This window comes from Nicotiana attenuata, unplaced genomic scaffold, assembly GCF_001879085.1.
Source record: "Nicotiana attenuata strain UT unplaced genomic scaffold, NIATTr2, whole genome shotgun sequence".
NCBI lineage: Eukaryota > Viridiplantae > Streptophyta > Magnoliopsida > Solanales > Solanaceae > Nicotiana > Nicotiana attenuata.
Genome location: NW_017671776.1, coordinates 8,079 through 28,400, shown reverse-complemented (window position 1 = coordinate 28,400; position 20,322 = coordinate 8,079). Strand labels below are relative to the sequence as shown.

General features: G+C 36.8%; 1 protein-coding gene and 1 long non-coding RNA gene across 3 annotated transcripts; one reads left to right on the top strand and one right to left on the bottom strand.

Moving 5' to 3' along the window:
* Positions 1-8,990: 8,990 nt before the first annotated feature.
* On the bottom strand, positions 8,991-10,002 carry LOC109210164. The gene is made up of 2 exons (XR_002065499.1): positions 9,869-10,002; positions 8,991-9,257 (listed from the first exon to the last, which is right to left on the bottom strand). It is a non-coding gene; the product is annotated as an uncharacterized LOC109210164 (long non-coding RNA).
* A 1,101-nt stretch (positions 10,003-11,103) lies between these two features.
* Positions 11,104-17,795, top strand: LOC109210165. 2 transcript variants are annotated; one of them, XM_019373543.1, is made up of 6 exons: positions 11,104-11,552; positions 13,477-14,143; positions 14,233-14,473; positions 14,887-14,949; positions 15,299-15,380; positions 17,658-17,795. In XM_019373543.1, the coding sequence occupies exons 1-5, from the start codon at positions 11,267-11,269 to the stop codon at positions 15,371-15,373; spliced, it is 1,332 nt and encodes a 443-aa protein (XP_019229088.1). In that variant the 5' UTR covers positions 11,104-11,266; the 3' UTR covers positions 15,374-15,380; positions 17,658-17,795. The 2 variants fall into 2 exon arrangements, with proteins under 2 accessions (XP_019229088.1, XP_019229087.1); XM_019373542.1 differs by lacking the exon at positions 17,658-17,795 and having other exon boundaries at positions 15,299-15,521.
* The last annotated feature ends 2,527 nt before the right edge of the window (positions 17,796-20,322 follow it).

The window sequence follows — 20,322 nt, the reverse complement described above, 5'->3', positions numbered from 1 at the left end:
CTATTGCAGCCCCGACAACCAGGTTGACCCAGAAGGGTGCCCAGTTTAGGTGGTCGGACGAGTGCGAGGCAAGCTTCCAGAAGCTCAAGACAGCTTTGACTACGACGTCAGTGTTGGTTTTGCCCACAGGTTCAGGGCCATATACAGTTTATTGTGATGCATCTCGTGTTGGGCTTGGTGCGGTGTTGATGCAGGATGGCAAGGTCATTGCTTATGCTTCGCGTCAGTTGAAGATTCATGAGAAGAACTATCCAGTCCATGATTTGGAGTTAGCAGCCATTGTTCACGCGCTTAAGATTTGGAGGCATTATCTGTATGGCGTGGCATGTGAGGTGTTCACGGATCACAAGAGTTTGCAATACTTCTTCAAGCAGAAGGAGTTAAATTTGAGGCAGAGAAGGTAGTTGGAGTTGTTAAAAGACTATGATATCACCATCTTATATCATCCAGGAAAGGCCAACGTGGTGGCCGATGCTTTGAGTAGGAAGTCAGCCAGTATAGGCAGTCTTCGTATTTTCCGGTCGGTGAGAGACCGCTTGCCTTGGATGTTCAGGCTTTGGCCAATCAGTTCGTGAGGTTGGATATTTCTGAGCCCAGCCGCGTATTAGCTTGTACAGTTGCTCGTTCTTCTCTATTGGAGCGTATCTGATATTGGCAGTATGATGATCCTCATTTGTGTGTCCCTAGAGACACGGTGCAGCACGGAGGTGCCAAGTAGGTTACATTAGGAGATGATGGAGTTTTGAGGCTGCAGGGTCAAGTTTGTGTGCCTAATGTGGATGGGCTCCGGGAGTTGATTTTAGAGGAGGCCCATAGTTCCCGGTACTCTATTCATCCGGGCACCGCCAAGATGTATCAGGATTTGTGGCAGCATTATTGGTGGAGGAGAATGAAGAAGAACATTGTTGCATATGTGGCTCGGTGTTTGAATTGTCAGCAGGTTAAGTACGAGCATTAGAGACCTGGTAGTCAGTTCCAGAAGATTGAGATTCCTGAGTGGAAGTAGGAGTGTATCACTATGGACTTTGTTGTTGGACTCCCACGGACTCAGAAGAAGTTCGACGCAGTATGGGTTATTGTTGATAGGCTGACCAAGTCAGCGCATTTCATCCCTGTTGCAGTCTCCTATTCTTCTGAGAGGTTGGCTGAGATCTATATCCGGGAGATTGTTCGTCTTCATGGTGTGCCCGTGTCTATCATTTCTGATCGAGGTACGCAGTTTACCTCGCATTTTTGGAGGGCAGTTTAGCGTGAGTTGGGCACACGGGTCGAGTTGAGCACAACATTTCATCCTCATACGGACGGGCAGTCCGAGCGCACTATTCAGATTTTGGAGGATATGCTCCGGGCTTATGTTATTGACTTTGGAGGCTCGTGGGATCAGTTTTTGCCTTTAGCGGAGTTTGCCTATAACAACAGCTACCAGTCGAGTATCCAGATGGCTCCTTATGAGGCTTTGTATGGTAGGCGGTGCCGGTCACCGGTTGGATGGTTTGAGCCGGGAGAGGCTCGGTTGTTGGGTACAGATCTAGTACAGGATGCCTTGGACAAGGTCAGGATCATTTAGGATAGGCTTCGTACAGCTCAGTCCAGGCAAAAGAGTTATGCCGATCGTAAGGTTCGTGATTTGGCGTTCATGGTCAGTGAGCGGGTATTGCTTCGGGTCTCGCCTATGACGGGCGTGATGAGATTTGGAAAGAAGGGCAAGCTTAGCCCTAGGTTCATTGGCCTGTTTGAGATTCTTGATCGAGTGGGAGAGGTGGCTTACAGACTTGCGTTACCGCCGAGTTTATCAGTCGTGCATCCAATGTTTCATGTGTCCATGCTTCGGAAGTATCACGGCGATCCTTCCCACGTGTTAGATTACAGCACTATCCAGTTGGACAAGGGTCTGTCCAACGAGGAGGAGCCGGTAGCTATTCTAGACCGGCAGGTTCATCAGTTGAGATCGAAGAGTTTCCCTTCTGTTCGTGTTCAGTGGAGAGGTCAGCATGCTGAGGCATCGACCTGGGAGTCCGAGTCCGATATGCGGAGCCGTTATCCCCATCTTTTCCCCGACTCAGGTGCTTCCTTCTTATGTCCGTTCAAGGACGAGCGGTTGTTTTAGAGGTGGAGAATGTGATGACCCAAAAGATCATCACTTGTTTTAGAAATAAATTCTGTGTTCCGAGGCCTTAAAAACCTCTTTCTGTATCACTTCGATTTGCGTGCACAGTCCGGGCGCGTAGCCGGAAAGCCGTTATGTGAAAATCTGTGAAAAATGATAAAATTTGCCTTTAAATGAATTTAAGTTGACTTTGGTCAATATTTTGGGTAAACGGACCCGTACCCGTGATTTGACGATCCTAGAAAGTCCATAGGAAAATATAGGACTTCGGCGTATGCTCGGAATCGAATTCCGAGGTCCTAAGCCCGAGAAATGAATTTTTAAAGAAAATTATTTTCTAGAAAATATGTGAGTTTTTTTGAAATGAAAAATGTTTGGAAGTTGTTGGTATCGGGCCCGTATTTTGGTTCCGGATCCTGGTACAGGTCTTATATGTGGTTTAAGTCGAGCCTGTGAAATTTGGTAAGAAACGGAAGTCGTTTGATGTGATTCGGACCCGTAGTTGTAAAAATTGATACTTTGAAAGTTTTGAGGTTTTTCTTAGATTTCTATGCTAAATTCGTTGTTAAAGATGTTATTTTGGCGATTTGATTGCACGGACAAGTTCATATGATGTTTTTGAGTTAGTATGCATGCTTGGTTTTGAAGTCCCGAGGGCTCGGGTGAGTTTCGGATAGGTTTCGAAAGGTATTAAACTTAGAAAAAGTTGCAAGTTTTCAGTTTCTGGTGTTCTGGAACTTTGTTCTTCGCGTTCGCGGAAGGACTCTCGCGAACGCGGAGGGTAAGTCGTGCTGAAGGAATTTTCCTTCTACGCGAACGCGAAGCTTTGGGGGTGCTACCTTCGCGAACGCGGACCTGCTATCGCGAACGCGAAGGTCTTTGGGCCTGGGCAGGGGGAAGGGGATTTTGTTCTACGCGGACGCGGCCACTGGCCCGCAAACGAGAAGGCTCGAGGAGTCAAATATCCGCGAACGCGAGCCACTATACACGAACACGAAGGCTAATTGGCCTGACCCTTCGCGAACACGACAGGCCCATCGCGAACGCGATGAAGGCCTGCCCAGTGATTTTAAAACAGAAGCAAAAACGGGAAGAACCCATTTACTTCATATTTTCGAAAATTGGGAGCATTGAGGCGATTTTCAAAGAACAATTTCTTCCCAAAAACATTGGTATATGATTCTAAACCTTTCTCTTTCGATTTCCCATTGCATTTCATCAATTTTCATCTTAAAATCTAGGGTTTTTATGGTAGAAATTAGGAATTTGGGTAGAGTGAGGGTTTTTGATTAAATGGGGATTTAGAACTCGTTTTGGGGTCGAATTTCGAAACTAATTACATATTTGGGCTCGTGGGAGAAAGGGTGATCGGGTTTTGGTCCGAACCTCGAGTTTTGACCAAGTGGGCCCGGGGTCAATTTTTGACTTTTTGGGGAAAATGATAGAAAACCTATAATTAAGCATTGGGTATGAATTCTTTAACATTTATTAACGTTGTGAAATCAATTTGGACTAGATACGAGTTATTTGGAGGCGAATTCTAAAGGAAAATCGGTGTTTGAGGCTTGAGTTGGCCATGGAAGTTCGAGGTAAGTGTTTGGTCTAACCTTAGCTTGAGGGATTAGGAGTCGAGTCCTATTTTCTATGTGTTATTTGTTGAGTACAACGTATAGGTATTGTGACGAGTATCTATACGTTGGTTTCAAGCATGCCCGTGAGTCTAGAATTGAAATCGTTGTGTTCTTAATAAGTACCACAAATGCTTAAGTTGTTGATTCTCTGAGTTGGACAAGAGTTATGATTAATCTCGTGGAAATTGCTTATGGTTGAATATTGGTTCTAGACGAGGTTTCTGTTGTGAAGTTAAATGTTGAAACAAGTTTGGTTATAGCTGATTCCCTTGCCGGGGTGTATTGACTTCTTACTGTCGATTCCCTTGCCGGGGCATTGTTGTTTCCTTATTGTTCCCTTGCTGGGACTCTTTTGTTATTGGTGTTGAACAATATATTTGGATCGGGTTGCATGCCGCAACAATATTATATTTGGATCGGGTTGCACGCCGCAACAATACTATATTTGGATTGGGTTGCACGCCGCAACAATACTATATTTGGATCGGGTTGCACGCCGCAACAATATTATATTTGAATCGGGTTGCACGCCGCAATAGTGTTTATATATATTATTTGGATCGGGTTGCGCACCGCAACATTAAAGGATAAAAGTGGTTATTGTTTTGTTACGGTTTCCTTATTCTTTCGGCTGTGAATTTTAAATCATTCTTTATGCTTTTTCTCCTGAGTTATTGTTGGTAAATGATATTCCCCCGCATCATGTTTCCCCCTCCTATTCTTAACTGTACATTTCTGCTTTATTTTCCACGGTATATGATATAATTGCACAGATTTATTTGTTAGTCTGGTCCTAGCCTCGTCACTACTTCGCCGAGGTTAGGCTAGGCACTTACCAGCACGTGGTGTCGGTTGTGATAATACTACACTCTGCACTGTGTGCAGATCCTAGAGCAGCAGCTTTTGGACCTTAGCTTGGGCGGCTGCCTTCAGTCCGTACAGAGATCCAAGGTAGTTCCGCAAGCGTCCGCAGGCCCTGGTGTCTCCCTCTATCTTTTCTTCCTGTTTCACTTTTGTAGTTCAGAAATAGTGTTGCATTTATTTTTTTTCGGACCTTGTTTGTAGAATTCTTTGACCGTCTGTGGAGTTGTGACACCAGTCTTGGGTAGTTTTTGTTTAAGAAAGCATGTTGGAGTTATTTAGATGGTTTAATTGTTTCTTCCGGTTGTTTTAAATTTCCATTGTTTATAAAATATTGATTCAGAATTGTTAATGAATTAAAATGGGAAAAAGGTAATTTGTCCAAAAGGTCGGCTTGCCTAGCTTTCACTAGTAGGCACCATCACGACTCCTGAGGGTGGAAAATCCGGGTCGTGACATTTTCCTGCCATTGTTAGTTTGCGCAAACGAGGAAAAGATGGTTGTCCCTTTTTTAGGATCTAGAAGAAACTAAAATTTTAACTAAAAAACTCCCCACAAATGGAGCCAAATTGTTTCACCAAAAAGTGTTGAGCCTTTTAGTTAAACCAATTAATGATGAGATGAAGGATAAATCTTAGTTAAAAAATAATAAAACTAGACCAAATATTATGTGAAGTCGATGAGATGAACAACGTTAATCAGTATGTTCACACTCAATAAATGCTCATAAATGCGATAACATAAATATGCAATAAATGTAGATAATGGCAATGAAGATAATAAGAAAGAATCTACCACCCAATTATTGTAAGACTTGGATGGTTTTTGGTCCTGATAATGACGTGGAAAGAAGAGAAGTAAAGATGGTTAATGAATCTTAGGATCTTGTGAACAAAGAATAAATAACATCTGCTTGGATAAGATAATCAATGAAAAAGACAACTTTTGTATATTCTCTCAAAGTCAACCTTTCACAATGTGTTATTCTCAAAAAGTGAAGATCCCCCCATTTGTTCTCTATCTCTTCCTATTTATAAGGGATATTTTCCAGATACCCTAAAAAGTACAAAACAAGGAATATCCAAAGGAATATTTCGTGTGTCCATATCTGAACCTATTCTACCGTTATTCATTCACTTCAGTTGCTCGTCCTTGACATCAGCCCTCTCTAGAACGACTTTTGGGTAGTACACCGACGTCGACCCCGTCCTTGGTCCCGTTTATCTACTTACTACCAAGTCGCCAAATTTAGACCAATACAGGTCTGAGGTCGGAGAAGAGAAATTCGTAGGTTCTATGTTCCATTCTCTAATCCAAACAGTGCTTAAATAATAAAGGAAAAATCTTTACAATAATAAAAGGTAGTAACAAAGACAGGTCCCCAAATAGCCCTTCACCCTACTGGTTAAACTAAAAATAGCTGTGAGCCGTATAATATATGTATAATTTATATATTATATATGTATTATTGTATATATCGCTAAAAAGATAAACATTAAATATAGATGGCTATTTGTTTAAACATTTAGGGTGGTTAACTGTTTTATTCTTTGAGCTCGTTTGTCGAGTCTTTGGGACGCTTGGTTCTTAGGCCCTTCAGATGCAAGTGTGCATGTGGCCGTAAAAATGGTACAGAGCTCCCTATTTTGTCGCCCCCATTTAACCTTTACACATTTTTTAAAATATTTTAAGTAATACCTAAAGTTTAAACAGCTTAAGTCATTTCTTCTTCTTCTTCGGGTGACAGTGATTTTATATGGTGTTTGTGAACATATTTTAAGGCAGTTTATGATGTTCTACAGTGGTGAATTGATGTGGTGCTTTATTTTTTACTATTGCTTAGGGTTTCTTCTTTTTCTTAATTGCAAAATGGATTCATTAGATTTATTGTTATTTTTTTTACAAATTGATGATTGAGTTTTGTTCTTGATGATTTTTGGAGGTTATATTGCAAATTTGAGCTCATTTGGAGTAGATTTAGGTGTTAAATCGTATATTGGATTATTAAAATTCGAAGAACAAATTTATGATTCTAGGCAATTTGCACTTCAGCCCGATTTAGCCTTAAGTGCATGAAAACGTAAGTTGTACTTCAGACCTATTTGGCTTTAAGTGCACCTGAAGTGCAATGTTTTCACTTCAGACTTATTGGCCTTAAGTGCGTGAAACCATTGGTTGTACTTTAGACATATTTGGCCTAAAGTACATTTGAAGTGCAATTTTTTCACTTAAGACTTATTTGGCCTTAAGTGCATGAAACCATTGGTTGCACTTCAAACATATTTGGCCTTAAGTGCATCTGAAGTGTAATTTTTTCACTTCAGACCTCTCTAACCTTAAGTGCATGAAAATATTTATTGCATTCAGATCTATTTGGCCTTAAGTGCATTGCATTCAGACTTTTATTTTTTTAACTTCAGACCCGATAAGTCTAAAGTTGATCGTAAAGTGGCTAGGCTTGCAAATTTTTCGCAAAGTGGATATAGCTTCAATTGTTACCCCAAACCGGGTATAGATACAAAAGCCCCATGTGGGCCTCCCCACATCTTTTTATAGGGGACCCTTTGCAAATACCCACCCACCAGCTATTTACCTGCCCTACCCGTAAAGTTTTTCCCCTACCCATTTTATTTAATGCCCAGTCCTCCCAACCAAAATAAAGTACTAAGCTACTAAAACCAAGCCAATTCATGCTAACCCAAGCCATGCATCCAAACCAAAGCAATTCAAGCTAAATCAAGCTACGTTAAGCCAAATGGGTAGGAAAAGTGGGGTGGGTAGGCGGTGGCGAAGCTGCATTGAAGCAAGGGGTGTCAAGCGACACCACTTCGTCGAAAAATTATACTATTTTGCTAGATAAATTATTTTATTTTATGTATATTTACTATACGTTGACTCCCCTCGACTTTTCGATGTATCTAATTATTTATATTTTGAAACCCCTGGATGAAAATTCTAGATCCGCCACGGTGGGTAGGTAGGTTGGGTAGTTAGTTTTAATTGGGTAGGTATATATTGTAACTAGCTTTCAGATTGGTAGAGAAGGATAATTAGTTTAAACTTAATGGGTATTTTGCATAAATTTCTCCTTTTTATAAGGAAAAAAATATAAATAAGCAATATTTAAGAAAATATTCAGAAACCTAGCAGCATTAATTTTTTATATGTGGCAACTAAATAAATATATTCCATCGCTCAATTCCATTGAAATATGAAAGTTATTTAATAATTCTTAAAAATAAGCAAAAACAAAAAAGGAAAGAGAATAACTTTAATCTAAAATTAATCTTCCAAATTCCACTGAAATAGGCATACCACTTAACCACACATATAAACTACCGAACTTTCATGAATTACTACAATATTAAACTAATTGCTACTTTTCTTGAACTGAAATATACATTAACTCAATATGTTATCTTGAATAATATCAGGGCCGGCTTAACAACGTAGGTGGCTTAAAGTCAATGATGAAAGGCCTTAAAAAAATTAATATTTTTATTTGAAGAATATTTCTCAAAATTTTTGATATGCATAGTTTTTAGTAACTTATTGGCATAATTGACTTCTTCTAATCCATTTAATCTCTTTACTATTAACATTGTTCATTAATTATGCCTATGCATTTGGCATAAAATTAAGTTTCTTTTTAAATCTAATGAGTATATCTTGATTTAAGGGGCCGCTTCGTACCATGGCGGGATATTCCATAGAGTGGGATATAAATCCCATCATTTTAGTGTAAAATTTATCCGCAAATTATCTAATATCTATAACTAAATATGGGATAAATACAATCTCAAATTCTATCCCGGGATTATTGTCTTTATCTCTTGTACCAAACAAGAGTAATATCTTCTACTTGTAATATGTAACAACTCGACCGGTCGTTTTACTATCTGCAACCTCGTTCCCCTATTTGAAACTTCATGTATGTGCTTTCCTATTTTATGACTTGTAGGGGCAGTTGATTTGGTTCAGAAAAGGTTCGGGTTAAATTCGGAACACTTAGTTCCTTGGTAGTAGCCTAAGGTGGTCAAGTTTGACTGAAGTCAACAATTTGAGTAAACGATCTTGGAATCGGGATTTAGAAGTTCCAATAAGTTTGTATGATACTTTTGAACTTTGGTGTATGTTCTGGTCGAGTCTCAGGCGGTCCGAGAGTGATTCAGCACTTATTGTCGGAAGATGGCATTTTGAAGGTTTTAGAATTGGCTAAGTTTAACTTGGAGTGGACCTGCGTGATATCGGAGTGGTGTCCGAGCCAGCTTGACCGCTCCTCAACTATTCCATCAGGTACCTCCTATCTCCGACCACCAGCAGCAGTACCAAGTAATTCTACTATACAGACCATCACATATATTATAACTAACAACCAAATGGAATGAATATACTACAAAGTAAATGCATATAACTCCATAATGGACTGACCCTTAGTAAATCTCCAATGAGTGAAAGCGAATGATAGAAAATCGTTCAGATAAAATAGTTTTTATTATGATAAAGATGGACGTTTTTAAATGTATCGTAGTATGATGTGGAGCATCCACCAGGAAGCTGTACAAACTCCACAATGAAGGAACCTTAGGAAAGGGATACTGCTCACCGCTGTAATATCAATAGAATTTTCCAATAAAAATAATTTCCGCATCTTCAAGCTGCAAAATCCAAGAATTATTACATAAGAAAATCTCTCATCAATTAAAATTTCAATACAAGAAACAATAACAAAAATGATGGGAAGACTATTTAAACTCAAAGGCGAATCCATAATCATTACAAAGTACATAATTTTATTTTATTTTTAGAAATAGTAGCTCATATCCAACTGCCAAAAAAATAAGATTCAAAGGGAATATCATTAATTTAAATTGAAAAACATGCATGGATGAGAAAATAGAGGAAAATTCAAGAAAAATTATATTAGATGATGAAATCATGTAATTTTACAACTTAAAGTACCAATTTAAAGATAAATCCTTCCAATAAGCAAATATATCAACTACATGTAAGAGGTAAACAAGCAACATAAATAACTGTTAAGTTGTTTCAGGCATATCATCAAACACATGGCAACAACTCTATGTATGTTCACGCTAAAACTCTCAATAGAGGCATTTGAACAATTGTTCACATGTATGTGCAAAAATCGTATAGAGAACATGAAGAAAGACCACAAAAAGTCACTAAATAAATCCATTCAAAATTCGGTTAATAGAGCATATCGAGTTCCGTGTGTGACCCGATTAAATGTTACAGTACAACATACCATCCTTGGATTTGAATCACTTTCACTCGCAGGTCAGAAAATAATTTAGTGGCAATTTTGTTAACTCAGAGGCCTTACATGGTGGATTAATTAAGCTCTATCATTTCCCATGATTTATTGTTAATGAGGATAGATATGGCATATGGATAGCACACGGTCCAACTATTCCCGTACGATATTTAATTCAATCCCAAATATTAAGGCTCCGTTTGGCCATGAATTTATTTTCAAAATTCATGTTTGGTCATAAATTTTGCCCACATTTTAGCCAAACCCCAAATCCCAAATCTCAAAATCAGCTGGGCCAAAATTCCAGAACTTGGGAATTATATACATGTTTTTCCAAAATAAAGTTGGAAAATATGTTTTGAAAACGTATGTCCAAACACATTTTCATCTTCAAATCAAGCTTCACCCAAATCAGATTTTTCAAAATAAATTTGGGATTTATGGCCAAACGCTAGCTAAGAATAATGTTTTAGCAGAAAACTTTAAGAATAGTTCGATACTTGCAAATATGAGACGTCCATAATTAGATTGGAACAGAATGAAATTGCAAGCTCTTACATATAAAATGGAAAAAGAAAAACTGAAATTGGAGAGTAAAATAAGTTGTTAAGTAAGCTATTCGCTGTGATTTATCTTGTAATAATCCACATTATCTATTAAAAAAATCAAGATTGAGATTATTTTTAACCAATTGAACATATTGTTGGAGCACATCATCTTTAAGATTTTAATTCTTTTATAGTTGCTCTCGTGGTTCACATATATATTGTCCGCATTTTCTTACATACTATACAAATAAACTGAAAAATTAATTAATTAATTACTAAAAAAAACTTCTATTTTTAATAATTAGTTGAGAAACGGGTCAAGTTTTTTTCCAAGATAATGCTTCTTAATTTTTCAGAAACAAACGCCACTTGGAGAAGCACGATAGATAATGAACTCATTTTTCATCCATATAAAGTTAGCATCAAGTAGCATAAGGAGAGTTGTATACTAATATATTTACTTATTTCATTCCCGATCTAAACTTTATGAAGAATTATTTAATTTTTTATTTTCACTCCTGCACTCAAACTTTTTAAAATAAATAAAACTTACATAGTAAAAACTTTACTCTAAAATAGTATTTTCTTAAATTAGAATTATTAAAAATAAAAAACAGTGCAAATGCTTGCTCATAAATGATAAAACTGGAGAAAACAACATAGGTGGGCCGTGGGCATAATCCTCCAGCAACCCGAGGCCCAAAAGCGCGAAAAGTCTATTTCTGGTCTCAAAATTTGGCGCAAAAACCAAAGAAATTTCACCATAATTTCATTTGCAAATCCCTCCAATTCATATTTCAAATATACAACCCCTCAAAAATTTCCCTCAATTCATCTTTCAATGGCAGATTTCGAACCTCCATCTTTCTCTCTAGGGCTTGATTTCGACATTGATTCAGAGCCCCAGCCCACTGTATTACCGACAATCCAAGAAGCTGATGATATTGAAACCCCCACAATTGCTGAGGACACGGAAGATTCAGATCCACCTAGATCTCTCAAACGCCTCCGGCGTGGGCTCATTTCCAAATCCGAACCGACGACCCTAAAAAGGAAGCTAGGAGATGCTTGGTGTAGTGTGGACGATGATATTGAAGATTTCTCTTCTCAGGATGATGAGCCCAAGGGTAAAATACTCCACCTTTTTTAGGGTTTTGTCTTTAGCTAGCTTTTTACCTTTTGGTGTTTTATTTCCTTAATTTACTTGTGTTTCTGTTACAACTCTGTCAATTTGAGCTACACAAAATATAGAGGTTGATTTTGGGGTAGTCTATTAGTAGCGAAAAGGCTTTTTTTTTTCATTTATTAACTGGGACTTGTAAATATGTTAAGCTTGAATATCATATTTCTAGTTTATGTATCACCAGAACAAAGTTGAATAATAAGGCTTAATTTTGTACTTGAAAAGTTATGAAGTAGCTTAGGAGGCAAAGGTGGATCCATTTTAAGAGTTCTGAATTTAGGTTGCGGATAGATTATTTATACATATTTAGTGGATTCCTAACAAAAATATCTGTGCCAAAGCTACTGGGTTATATCAGAACCCCAACTTCTACATTAGATTCGCCCCTATTGGGCAGTTGAGTGAAATGGATGAATGTAAGACCCTTGTATTTCAATAATGTGCTATTGTGAAAACAAGATTCCGAGTTTAAGCTTGCTTAAAAAATCAAAACTTGCACTAGAAGTTTTGTTAAGATCCTTTTACAATACAAATGTAGTGGTCTGTATGTGCAACACTGTTATAATTGAATGTGTTAAAAAAAGTGAGATAAACCAAAATCACTTGGATGGAAGTTATTTCAAACATAATAAATGCGGGATTGGAACATTACATAATGAAAGTAAACCTATATACTAACAAATTAGTCGGGGTTAGGTATTAATTGTTGTTTAAGGCCTTAAGCCTTGGTGGACATAATTACTTGGTACTTGTATTGGTGGGAGGTAGCAGGTACCTGGTGGAATTAGTCGAGGTGTGTGCAAGCTGGTTCGGACACCATTGTTATAAAAAAAGTAATTGTTGTTGCACATATGTTAGGAGTCTCTTTGGTGAGTCAGAGACTGCATATCATTGAGGGTTAAGTGTGCAAATTTTGTTCTTTTATGGTGGTTTTTGGGCCAACTTGTATGCATCTCAACTATTCAGTCAGAGTACTTGCAGCCTCACACCAATAGAGAGAATAGGATACTTGGTCCCACAAGGATGATATAGACATGGAGAAGCTACCTTATTATTTTTGTCTACCTAATTTACTTTTGTCTATGTTGGGATTTAGCTAGCCTTTGGATATAGATTTAGTTGAAACTTGAAAAAATAATTTTTGAAGTAGTTTTGAAAAATAATTTTTGGAAGTTGAAATTATGTTTGGACATGCATTTTATTTGAAAAAAATTTGAAGTTTTGTGAGTGGGAGAACAAGTTTCACCCAAAATCTACCCTAAACTAGATTTTGGGAACTTGAAAAATAATTTCAGAAATTTTTCAAAAATAGATCATTAATCTATGAACAAACAATGTTTTCAAAAAAAATTTGAAAAAACATTGCGAAGATGTATGGCCAAACGGGGCCTTAAACTTTGTAGTCTGTTCCCATGGTTTTCATTCCCTTGGGTGCAGGGAGAACTTATATTTTGTTTTAAAAGACAAATTATTTAGTATTGGAATGAATTCAGTCCTAGTATAATGAAATGGATATCAAAGATTCATATAGTTGAGCTTAACCAGTTTGCAATTGAGTTTTTTGCACAAGGAAAATGTGTGGTCATTGGCCTTACTATGTACTAGAATCAAAATTTGTGTGTATTGGTGGACATTCTGTTGAGCCGTATGATCTTAAGTTATATGATCTGAAAGATGCGCCATCCTCGTTATCTTCTTGCTAGGAGTATTGGTTGTTTATGATAATACTCTGTGTACTGAAGTAAAACTATGTAGTAGCAAGATCTCCAGGTCTGTCAGACTGCAGATAAACGTTTCTGCAATTTGTTATAAATCTGTATGAAAATTTATTAATAACCCTCATGCATTTTTAATATTGTTCGCATCAGATCATCCAAAGCAGTACAGTTCTGTGTGTAGCAGTTCCAAAATCCCGTTACAGGGGCGAAGGGTATTATCCTCGCAATCTGCAAGCAGATGCACAGGAAGGAAGAATGAGGTTTCAAATGTTTCTTCCATTTCCCAGAGTATGGAAACTAGCACTAGCAATTTCGTCTTCCCAGAGCTAACTGTTAGTCCACTGAGAAGGTTCCAGTTGATTGACTCTGATTCTGATGAGCCTTCTAAAAGTGAAGTCATGGAAAAAGAATCAGAACATGTAAATTCTCCTTTGAACGGTAATCCACACAATACTGGTGCAGATTCAAGTTGCCAGAGAAATGCAGGACTTTCTGCTGGAAAGTTAAAAACTAGAGATCTGTGGGAAGACTTCTGTTCAGATAAGACCTTTAATATTTCTACACCTGCTCTTGATGAGGTTTGTGAAGAATATTTCAAATCAGTAAAACATGGAAAAAACACGCAGACTATTAACAGTGGTTTAACTGAAAGTAGCGTGCGACCTCAGGGGCCCCTTCTCCCTGCTCACTGTTACTTTTTCCATAAAGATCCAAGAATCCAGAAGCTAGTTCGTGATCGTTTGCCTAACTTTTTTCCTTTGGGTGCTGAGAACATTCCTGGACAAAAGCAAGATGATGCATCAGTTATAGATTACATGTAACACATTTGCTTCTTGCTTCTGTGTTAGTTTTTTTGTCATGAATTATATGACTTATTCCAAAGATCTATGTGCATGTTGTCTTCAGGGGGCAATTTTGTCACGAAGGAGGCTCTAAAAAGACTTCTAAGAATGGCGCTGTAGCGACAAACTCTAGAAAGAGCAGAAAGAATGTGAAACAACCAAATTCTGTGGAGGAATCACAAGGATCCGAGAGATGGGTGAACCCTAAAAGCTCTGCTGGGATTCCAAAAGATGCCGGCAGAAGAAGGGTCCAGGCAGTTGGCAAATCAGCGGGTCATTGGTACACAACTGGAGATGGAAAGAAAGTAAGTTGATATTTGATTCAATTGTTAAAAGCAGGTCATAGATGTACTTGTTGAATTTTTTTGGGTTAAATAGTCATTGACGATCTTAACAAATTCAAGAAGATGTACTTATAGATGTTGGTTGCTGCTGAAATTTGGATAGAGTTTGTACTAGATTAGTATGCTTGATGTCTATCTAACCATGGTTGGGATATGGATGTCAGTGGGTAAATCACTAAATTTTATCCCATTCTCCTGCAACTTGGAATACTTGTTAGACATTTGTGTGTTTGTGTAGTTTCATGGAATCTGCTTGTACTTTTAGGATTGATTCATGACATTCATCAAATCTCTTTGGTGTTATTTTAGACTTGATTCATGACATTCTATCTTCTGTACATTAATCAAAGAGTTGATCTACTGCTCTTTATCAGGTTTATGTCGCCAAAAATGGGCAGGAGTTTTCTGGTCAAAGTGCATATAGATGTTACAGAAAGGTAAATGTTTCTCTATTTTCTTCATTGCTACAGTTAGTAATGGATGTGAACACTGCACTCTTTGTTCTCTTTTTGTGTCAACGTCTTTATGGCTTGATATGTTGTGATTGATAAAGTTCGATAGTTTGAATATCTTTCTGTATTTTTTTGTTTGCTTATCATGTGATTAAACCAAATTAGCCCGGTCATCTTTAATCACATGAAGTACTCTTTCTGGGGATTGGCTTGCCTACCCAATGATTTAGACTTGATATTAGTTGAAAATAGATAGTTATGGCCAACATTTTGTGGATCCTATACATACACAATCATCTGATGAAATCATATCCTGTATTTTCTCCTTTCGCAGGAGACTGGAGCTGGGTTTAAAAAGTCAACAAAGAAGACAACCGGCAAAAGGAAAGCAGCTTCAAAGAAGAAATAGAGCCCCTGTAAGAAAAGAATATACTCTCCTGTATTTGCCATGTTCATGTCAATATGTTCTGGAAAAAGAAATTTTGATCAACCAATGTATTGTATATGAATTTGTTTTCTATGATGACAGATAATACAAAATAACTCAGTTCTTGATATTTGACAACTTATTAACTCAACCCAATGCATGATATTACTATCTTCATTATTTCTTTTCTTTTTCCAATTATGATCCAATAAATTGTACTGTTTAGGCTATTCGTACTGAAAATGATCATTCTCCTACCAAATTAATTACAATTTGCCCATTTTTCATAAGGGTCAAATTTGCCCATTTTTCAGTTACAGCTATTATGCTAAATATGATCGAAGTAAATTTTTGTAATATTTGGAGCCACAATAGAGGTATATGTTACCAATCGAAATCTCATAGAGGTTTGTGAAAAGTATTCCAAAATATAAAATAAAAGGGAAAGAGAAAAAAAAAGGAAAGAAATAGGAATAATGGAATATATACATAAATAGCTAGTTGCTGTTTATATTTCCTAATCGGTATACATAGATTATACATGGTTATACACATATTATACATTATTGTACATCATTCGACTATTTTTAGTTTAAGTGGTTTGGTGGGCGGAGGTCAAGCATTAGGGTTGTAGGATAGGGGGAGTAAGGCTTTCCTTACTTCATTCCGGGGGCGAGGCGGGGTTGGATTAGGATTGGCCTTAGATGGCTTACAGTTTATGTGGGACCCACACTATTCCTGTTGTTTGTCTTAGCCCCGGGCCTTAGATTATGGTTACTGTTATTGCATGTCATTCATCTTTCGGTTTTTATGTTTCTGTTACTATAACAATTTCTACTGGAGTTACTAATGAATTCTCTCCTCTTGTTTTTTTTCTTACTTTATTTTCGTCTTCCTGAGTCGAGGGTCTATCGGAAACAACCTCTCTGCCCCTACCGGGACAGGGGTAAGGTCTGTGTACACATTACCCTCCCTAGACCCCACTATGTGAGATTCTACTGGGTAGTTATTGTTGTTGTTGGTTTGGTGGGCGGCTATTTAGTCAAAATAGCATGGGCTGACCGTTTTTTACATTGGTAATTGAGAGAAGCAGTATTCCCAACGTAATTGAAAAACAACAACTATTTAATGTGGATATAAAATCTAGACAAAAATACTCTTAACTGAAATATGAAAAAAAAAATCAGCATAATATGTTGGATTCTAGAACTCATGCATATACAACTTCAGCATTATGAATTTCATACATTATGCTTGAATTTCATATGTAAAAAGTTCGGATTCCAACATATCATGCCGGAATTTTCCCGGATTATAACTAAGGGTATTTTGATTCAAATTTTATTTTCGCATGAAAAAGTGGCTAAATTTCGATTAATTGTGTTAGCAATTGTAAATCAGGCTAATTCCAAATTTCTCCCGGCTATTTATGTTAATGGGCTTAGACTATATGCTACTTGCATCTGAAGGGCCTTTTTTTTCCTTTCAAAACCAAGCAGCCCAATAGCCCAAAAAAACAGCCCACAAAAGCCCAACTAGCAGACCATAAAAACTGCGAAAAGAACTGACCGGATCCCTGAAACCTTTTATTTAAAACTTTCTTTCTAAAATCCAAAACACAAGACAAATTTCCAAAAGGTGTCGTTGAGATTATAGAACAGAGCATAACAAAGCCTAAGGCTTTTCTCTTCTCAATAGACTCTGATCACAACAAGATAATACCAAGTTAACTTCACAATTTTTTGAACCCATAGTTCATTCGATTTTTTGGGTTTCGAACATATTATTTGTATAGCTAGTGAATTCTTAACACATATATATAGTGTGTGAGCCAAATCTACTGGGTTGGTTGAACTTAATCTGTTAAACTATAGATCGGCCCCCGCATTGTGATTATAATCTATTCTTACGGCCTATGACTTTGAGGTAATCGCTGCAGAATTCTGCATCAATATATCAGATTGCGAAATAGTACTGATTTAGGGCTTAAGGGCGAAATTTACCCTGCGTCTAACTATGATTCTTAATTCAATTAGATTGATTAGTTACTTCTGTTTGACAAACTTGTGGAAATTAGAGAAGATCAGCCTCTCAAGGAAAAAATAGCACCAAAATGGAGACTTTTCATTCATGAGTTTTCTGCTCTTATATTTCAATTAATCAGCTTCAAGAATTCTTGCTTACACTCATCTTGTCATTATGTTAATGATATTATGTTTGAAAGCACATGTTATTTTTGATCTCTTAAATCTCATTATTATGGCAGGCATTGCAACAATAGAGTGCTAGACGGAAGCTATTGATGGGTGAAGCCATGCGTCTCTAATTAATGACGCGCAATTCGTTAAATCTAACATTAGGAGTTTGATTAACATTGATACTATTGTATGTTGGATGCATATATTTTAATGTTTTATGAATTGAGCGCTTCACTTCTAGCTTTTTACTTCATGTCCTATCAATATTGTATAGTATTTTTTTTTTTTTTTCGTCTTTACCTTCAATAACACTGGAATTATGTGTCGACTTGTTTTTGCTACGTGTTAACAGTACCATTTGCGTCAACTTGTTTTTTATGGTACATGGACTAAGCATTAGATACCAAACATAATGAGAACAAGTATTTTACATCAATTTAGCTACTGCTCAGATCCAATTTTAGAGCGGGATTGTTGAAACACTCGAACTTATCTTTAGCCCTATACTTTCGAAAATGGTCTAAGAATATCCCTTGTTATACTATTGTCTGCCGAAGTGTCACGTGGCAGCACCAAATTAAAATGACCCATTTATTTTTTTACCCAATCCGTTTAAAAAAACTTACCACCCAACCCAAATTTCACCCCACTTAAGCGTGAAAAAAGCCCACCACCCGAGTTCTGCTCCAACAAATTCAGTAGCGTTGTTTCTTGAGAATGATTCATAGGGAGTCCAATTTTGTAATGGGCTATGTTTTCTTATAACTGCGATACACATAAAAACTTTCTCGCAGTCGATATTTATACCAAATCATACAAACTTATCATGATTAAGTGATTTAATGAGGTAATAATATATAATAGCTAAGTAAGAAAAGTGTATGTGCAATCCCATATCATATATATATTGATTTGGTGTAAATACCAATATCGGTAAATCCATAGCTAAGTGAGAAAAGTTTATGTAGATGTTACAATTACATATCATATATCTATTGATTAATATAAACACAACGTGCCAGTAAGTAAATGTCCAGATATTTCCCTCGCAGTAATGTATAATAATAGACATTTTTACACCTTTCATAGATGCTAGCCTTTTATGCGTGAAAAGGATACATTGGACCAGAAACAAATATTTCATTTTTACACCTTTCATTGTTTGTTGGAGCATAACTCGGGTGGTGGTTTTTTTTTCACGCTTAAGTGAGATGAAATTTGGGTCGGATGGTGGGTTTTTTTTAAACAGACCGGATAAAAAAGAGATGGGTCGTTTTAATTTGGTGCTGCCACGTGGCACTTCATCCAAAATAAGGGTATTTTTGTTCCAAATTATGACGATAGGGGTATAGATAACCTAATAGTATAACGAAGGCTATTTTAGACCATTTTCAAAAGTAGAGGAGTATATTTGACCTTTTGCCGTAATTGAAATTGGAGGATCAAAATTTTGACTGAAAAGAGCTTAAATATCCCTATCATTTGATAAATGGTTTACTTTTATGCTCCATTCAATTTTTGGTCCATAAATGAGGGCAACTAACGGAATATTTTGTGAGCTCTTTTTTAATGTGATGGCATCATTTCATTGGGCCACGTGGAACCTCAGTCCGAATTGAATTCTACCCGCCCCAAATACAACCACATGCATTATTGTGGTATTCCTTCACATCAATCTGTCATTGCTTTTATTTCTAGAATGCCATAGCAATACATTTATGGCCATTTTTCTTTGTTTAGCCGATATCTCTTGGTCTTGGATTAGCAAAAGAAAATGGAAGCGTAATCGAGAGAAAGATAGCTCTTATACTTGCTGATGGTAATATGCAAACTACCAAAACTTGAATTTTTTGTTTTTTAATTGAAAAGTAATTGTTATAGTGATAAACTATTATGTTGACTTTAGATTTCTCATTAATTCAGCGCTTCACTTCTCTCCTTCGCTTCAAAGTTTTATCGATATATTTTATTTTATTTTTCGTTTTTAATTCGCGTTAGTAATGCTGGAATTTCTGCGTTGACTTGTTCTTGCAATGGGTTTATAGTACCATTTGAGGAACTCGTTTTTTATTGGTCCACAACTAATGTTTGGCCAAACTTCAGGGAAGCCCAAACCACTTTTTCTTCTAAGAAAATATCTTTTTTTTAGATTTGAGCTGTTGAGGGCGGCTTAATACATTTGGGGGCCTAAAGCCAAACATTATTTAGAGGTCTTAATTCTTTTTTACATTTAAAAATCATATATATATATATATATATATATATATATATATATATTTATGTAAAGTCTATTTTTCTAACTTGTTTGAGATGCAAAGTGGTTAATTGTTATGAAATATTTGATTATGGTGGATGTCCATAACTCCTAAGGGAGTAACACCCACTACTCTTCTCCATTAACCTCCCACAACTTCTTACCATTATGGATGTAACTCCCACACCTCCATGATCTTCCTCCATGATCTCAAATGTTTAATGTCATGTTTATGGCATCATTTTGTATGCCTCTACGTAATCCTATAAATAGAGGGTTTTGGCACCACATTGTATACACTTGAATATATGAAAGAAATAAGAATCTTTCCTCCCTTGCTCCCTACATTCTTGTCTATTTGCTTGTTTCATATTATTACTTTGAGCTAAGTTTCGTAATATGTTATCAGCACGAGTCTCTAACCAAAATTTGAATTTGGTTCTTCTTCCGCCCATGTTCTGATTAGTCTCATTACGAGA

What these genes read in the sequence shown, in the direction of transcription:
- LOC109210165 (XM_019373543.1), top strand. Translation starts at nt 11,267, where the DNA reads ATGGCAGATTTCGAACCTCCATCTTTCTCTCTAGGGCTTGATTTCGAC. An exon ending in TCAGGATGATGAGCCCAAGG is followed by an intron (nt 11,553 to 13,476) that starts GTAAAATACTCC and finishes TGTTCGCATCAG; the next exon opens with ATCATCCAAAGCAGTACAGT. An exon ending in CAACTGGAGATGGAAAGAAA is followed by an intron (nt 14,474 to 14,886) that starts GTAAGTTGATAT and finishes GCTCTTTATCAG; the next exon opens with GTTTATGTCGCCAAAAATGG.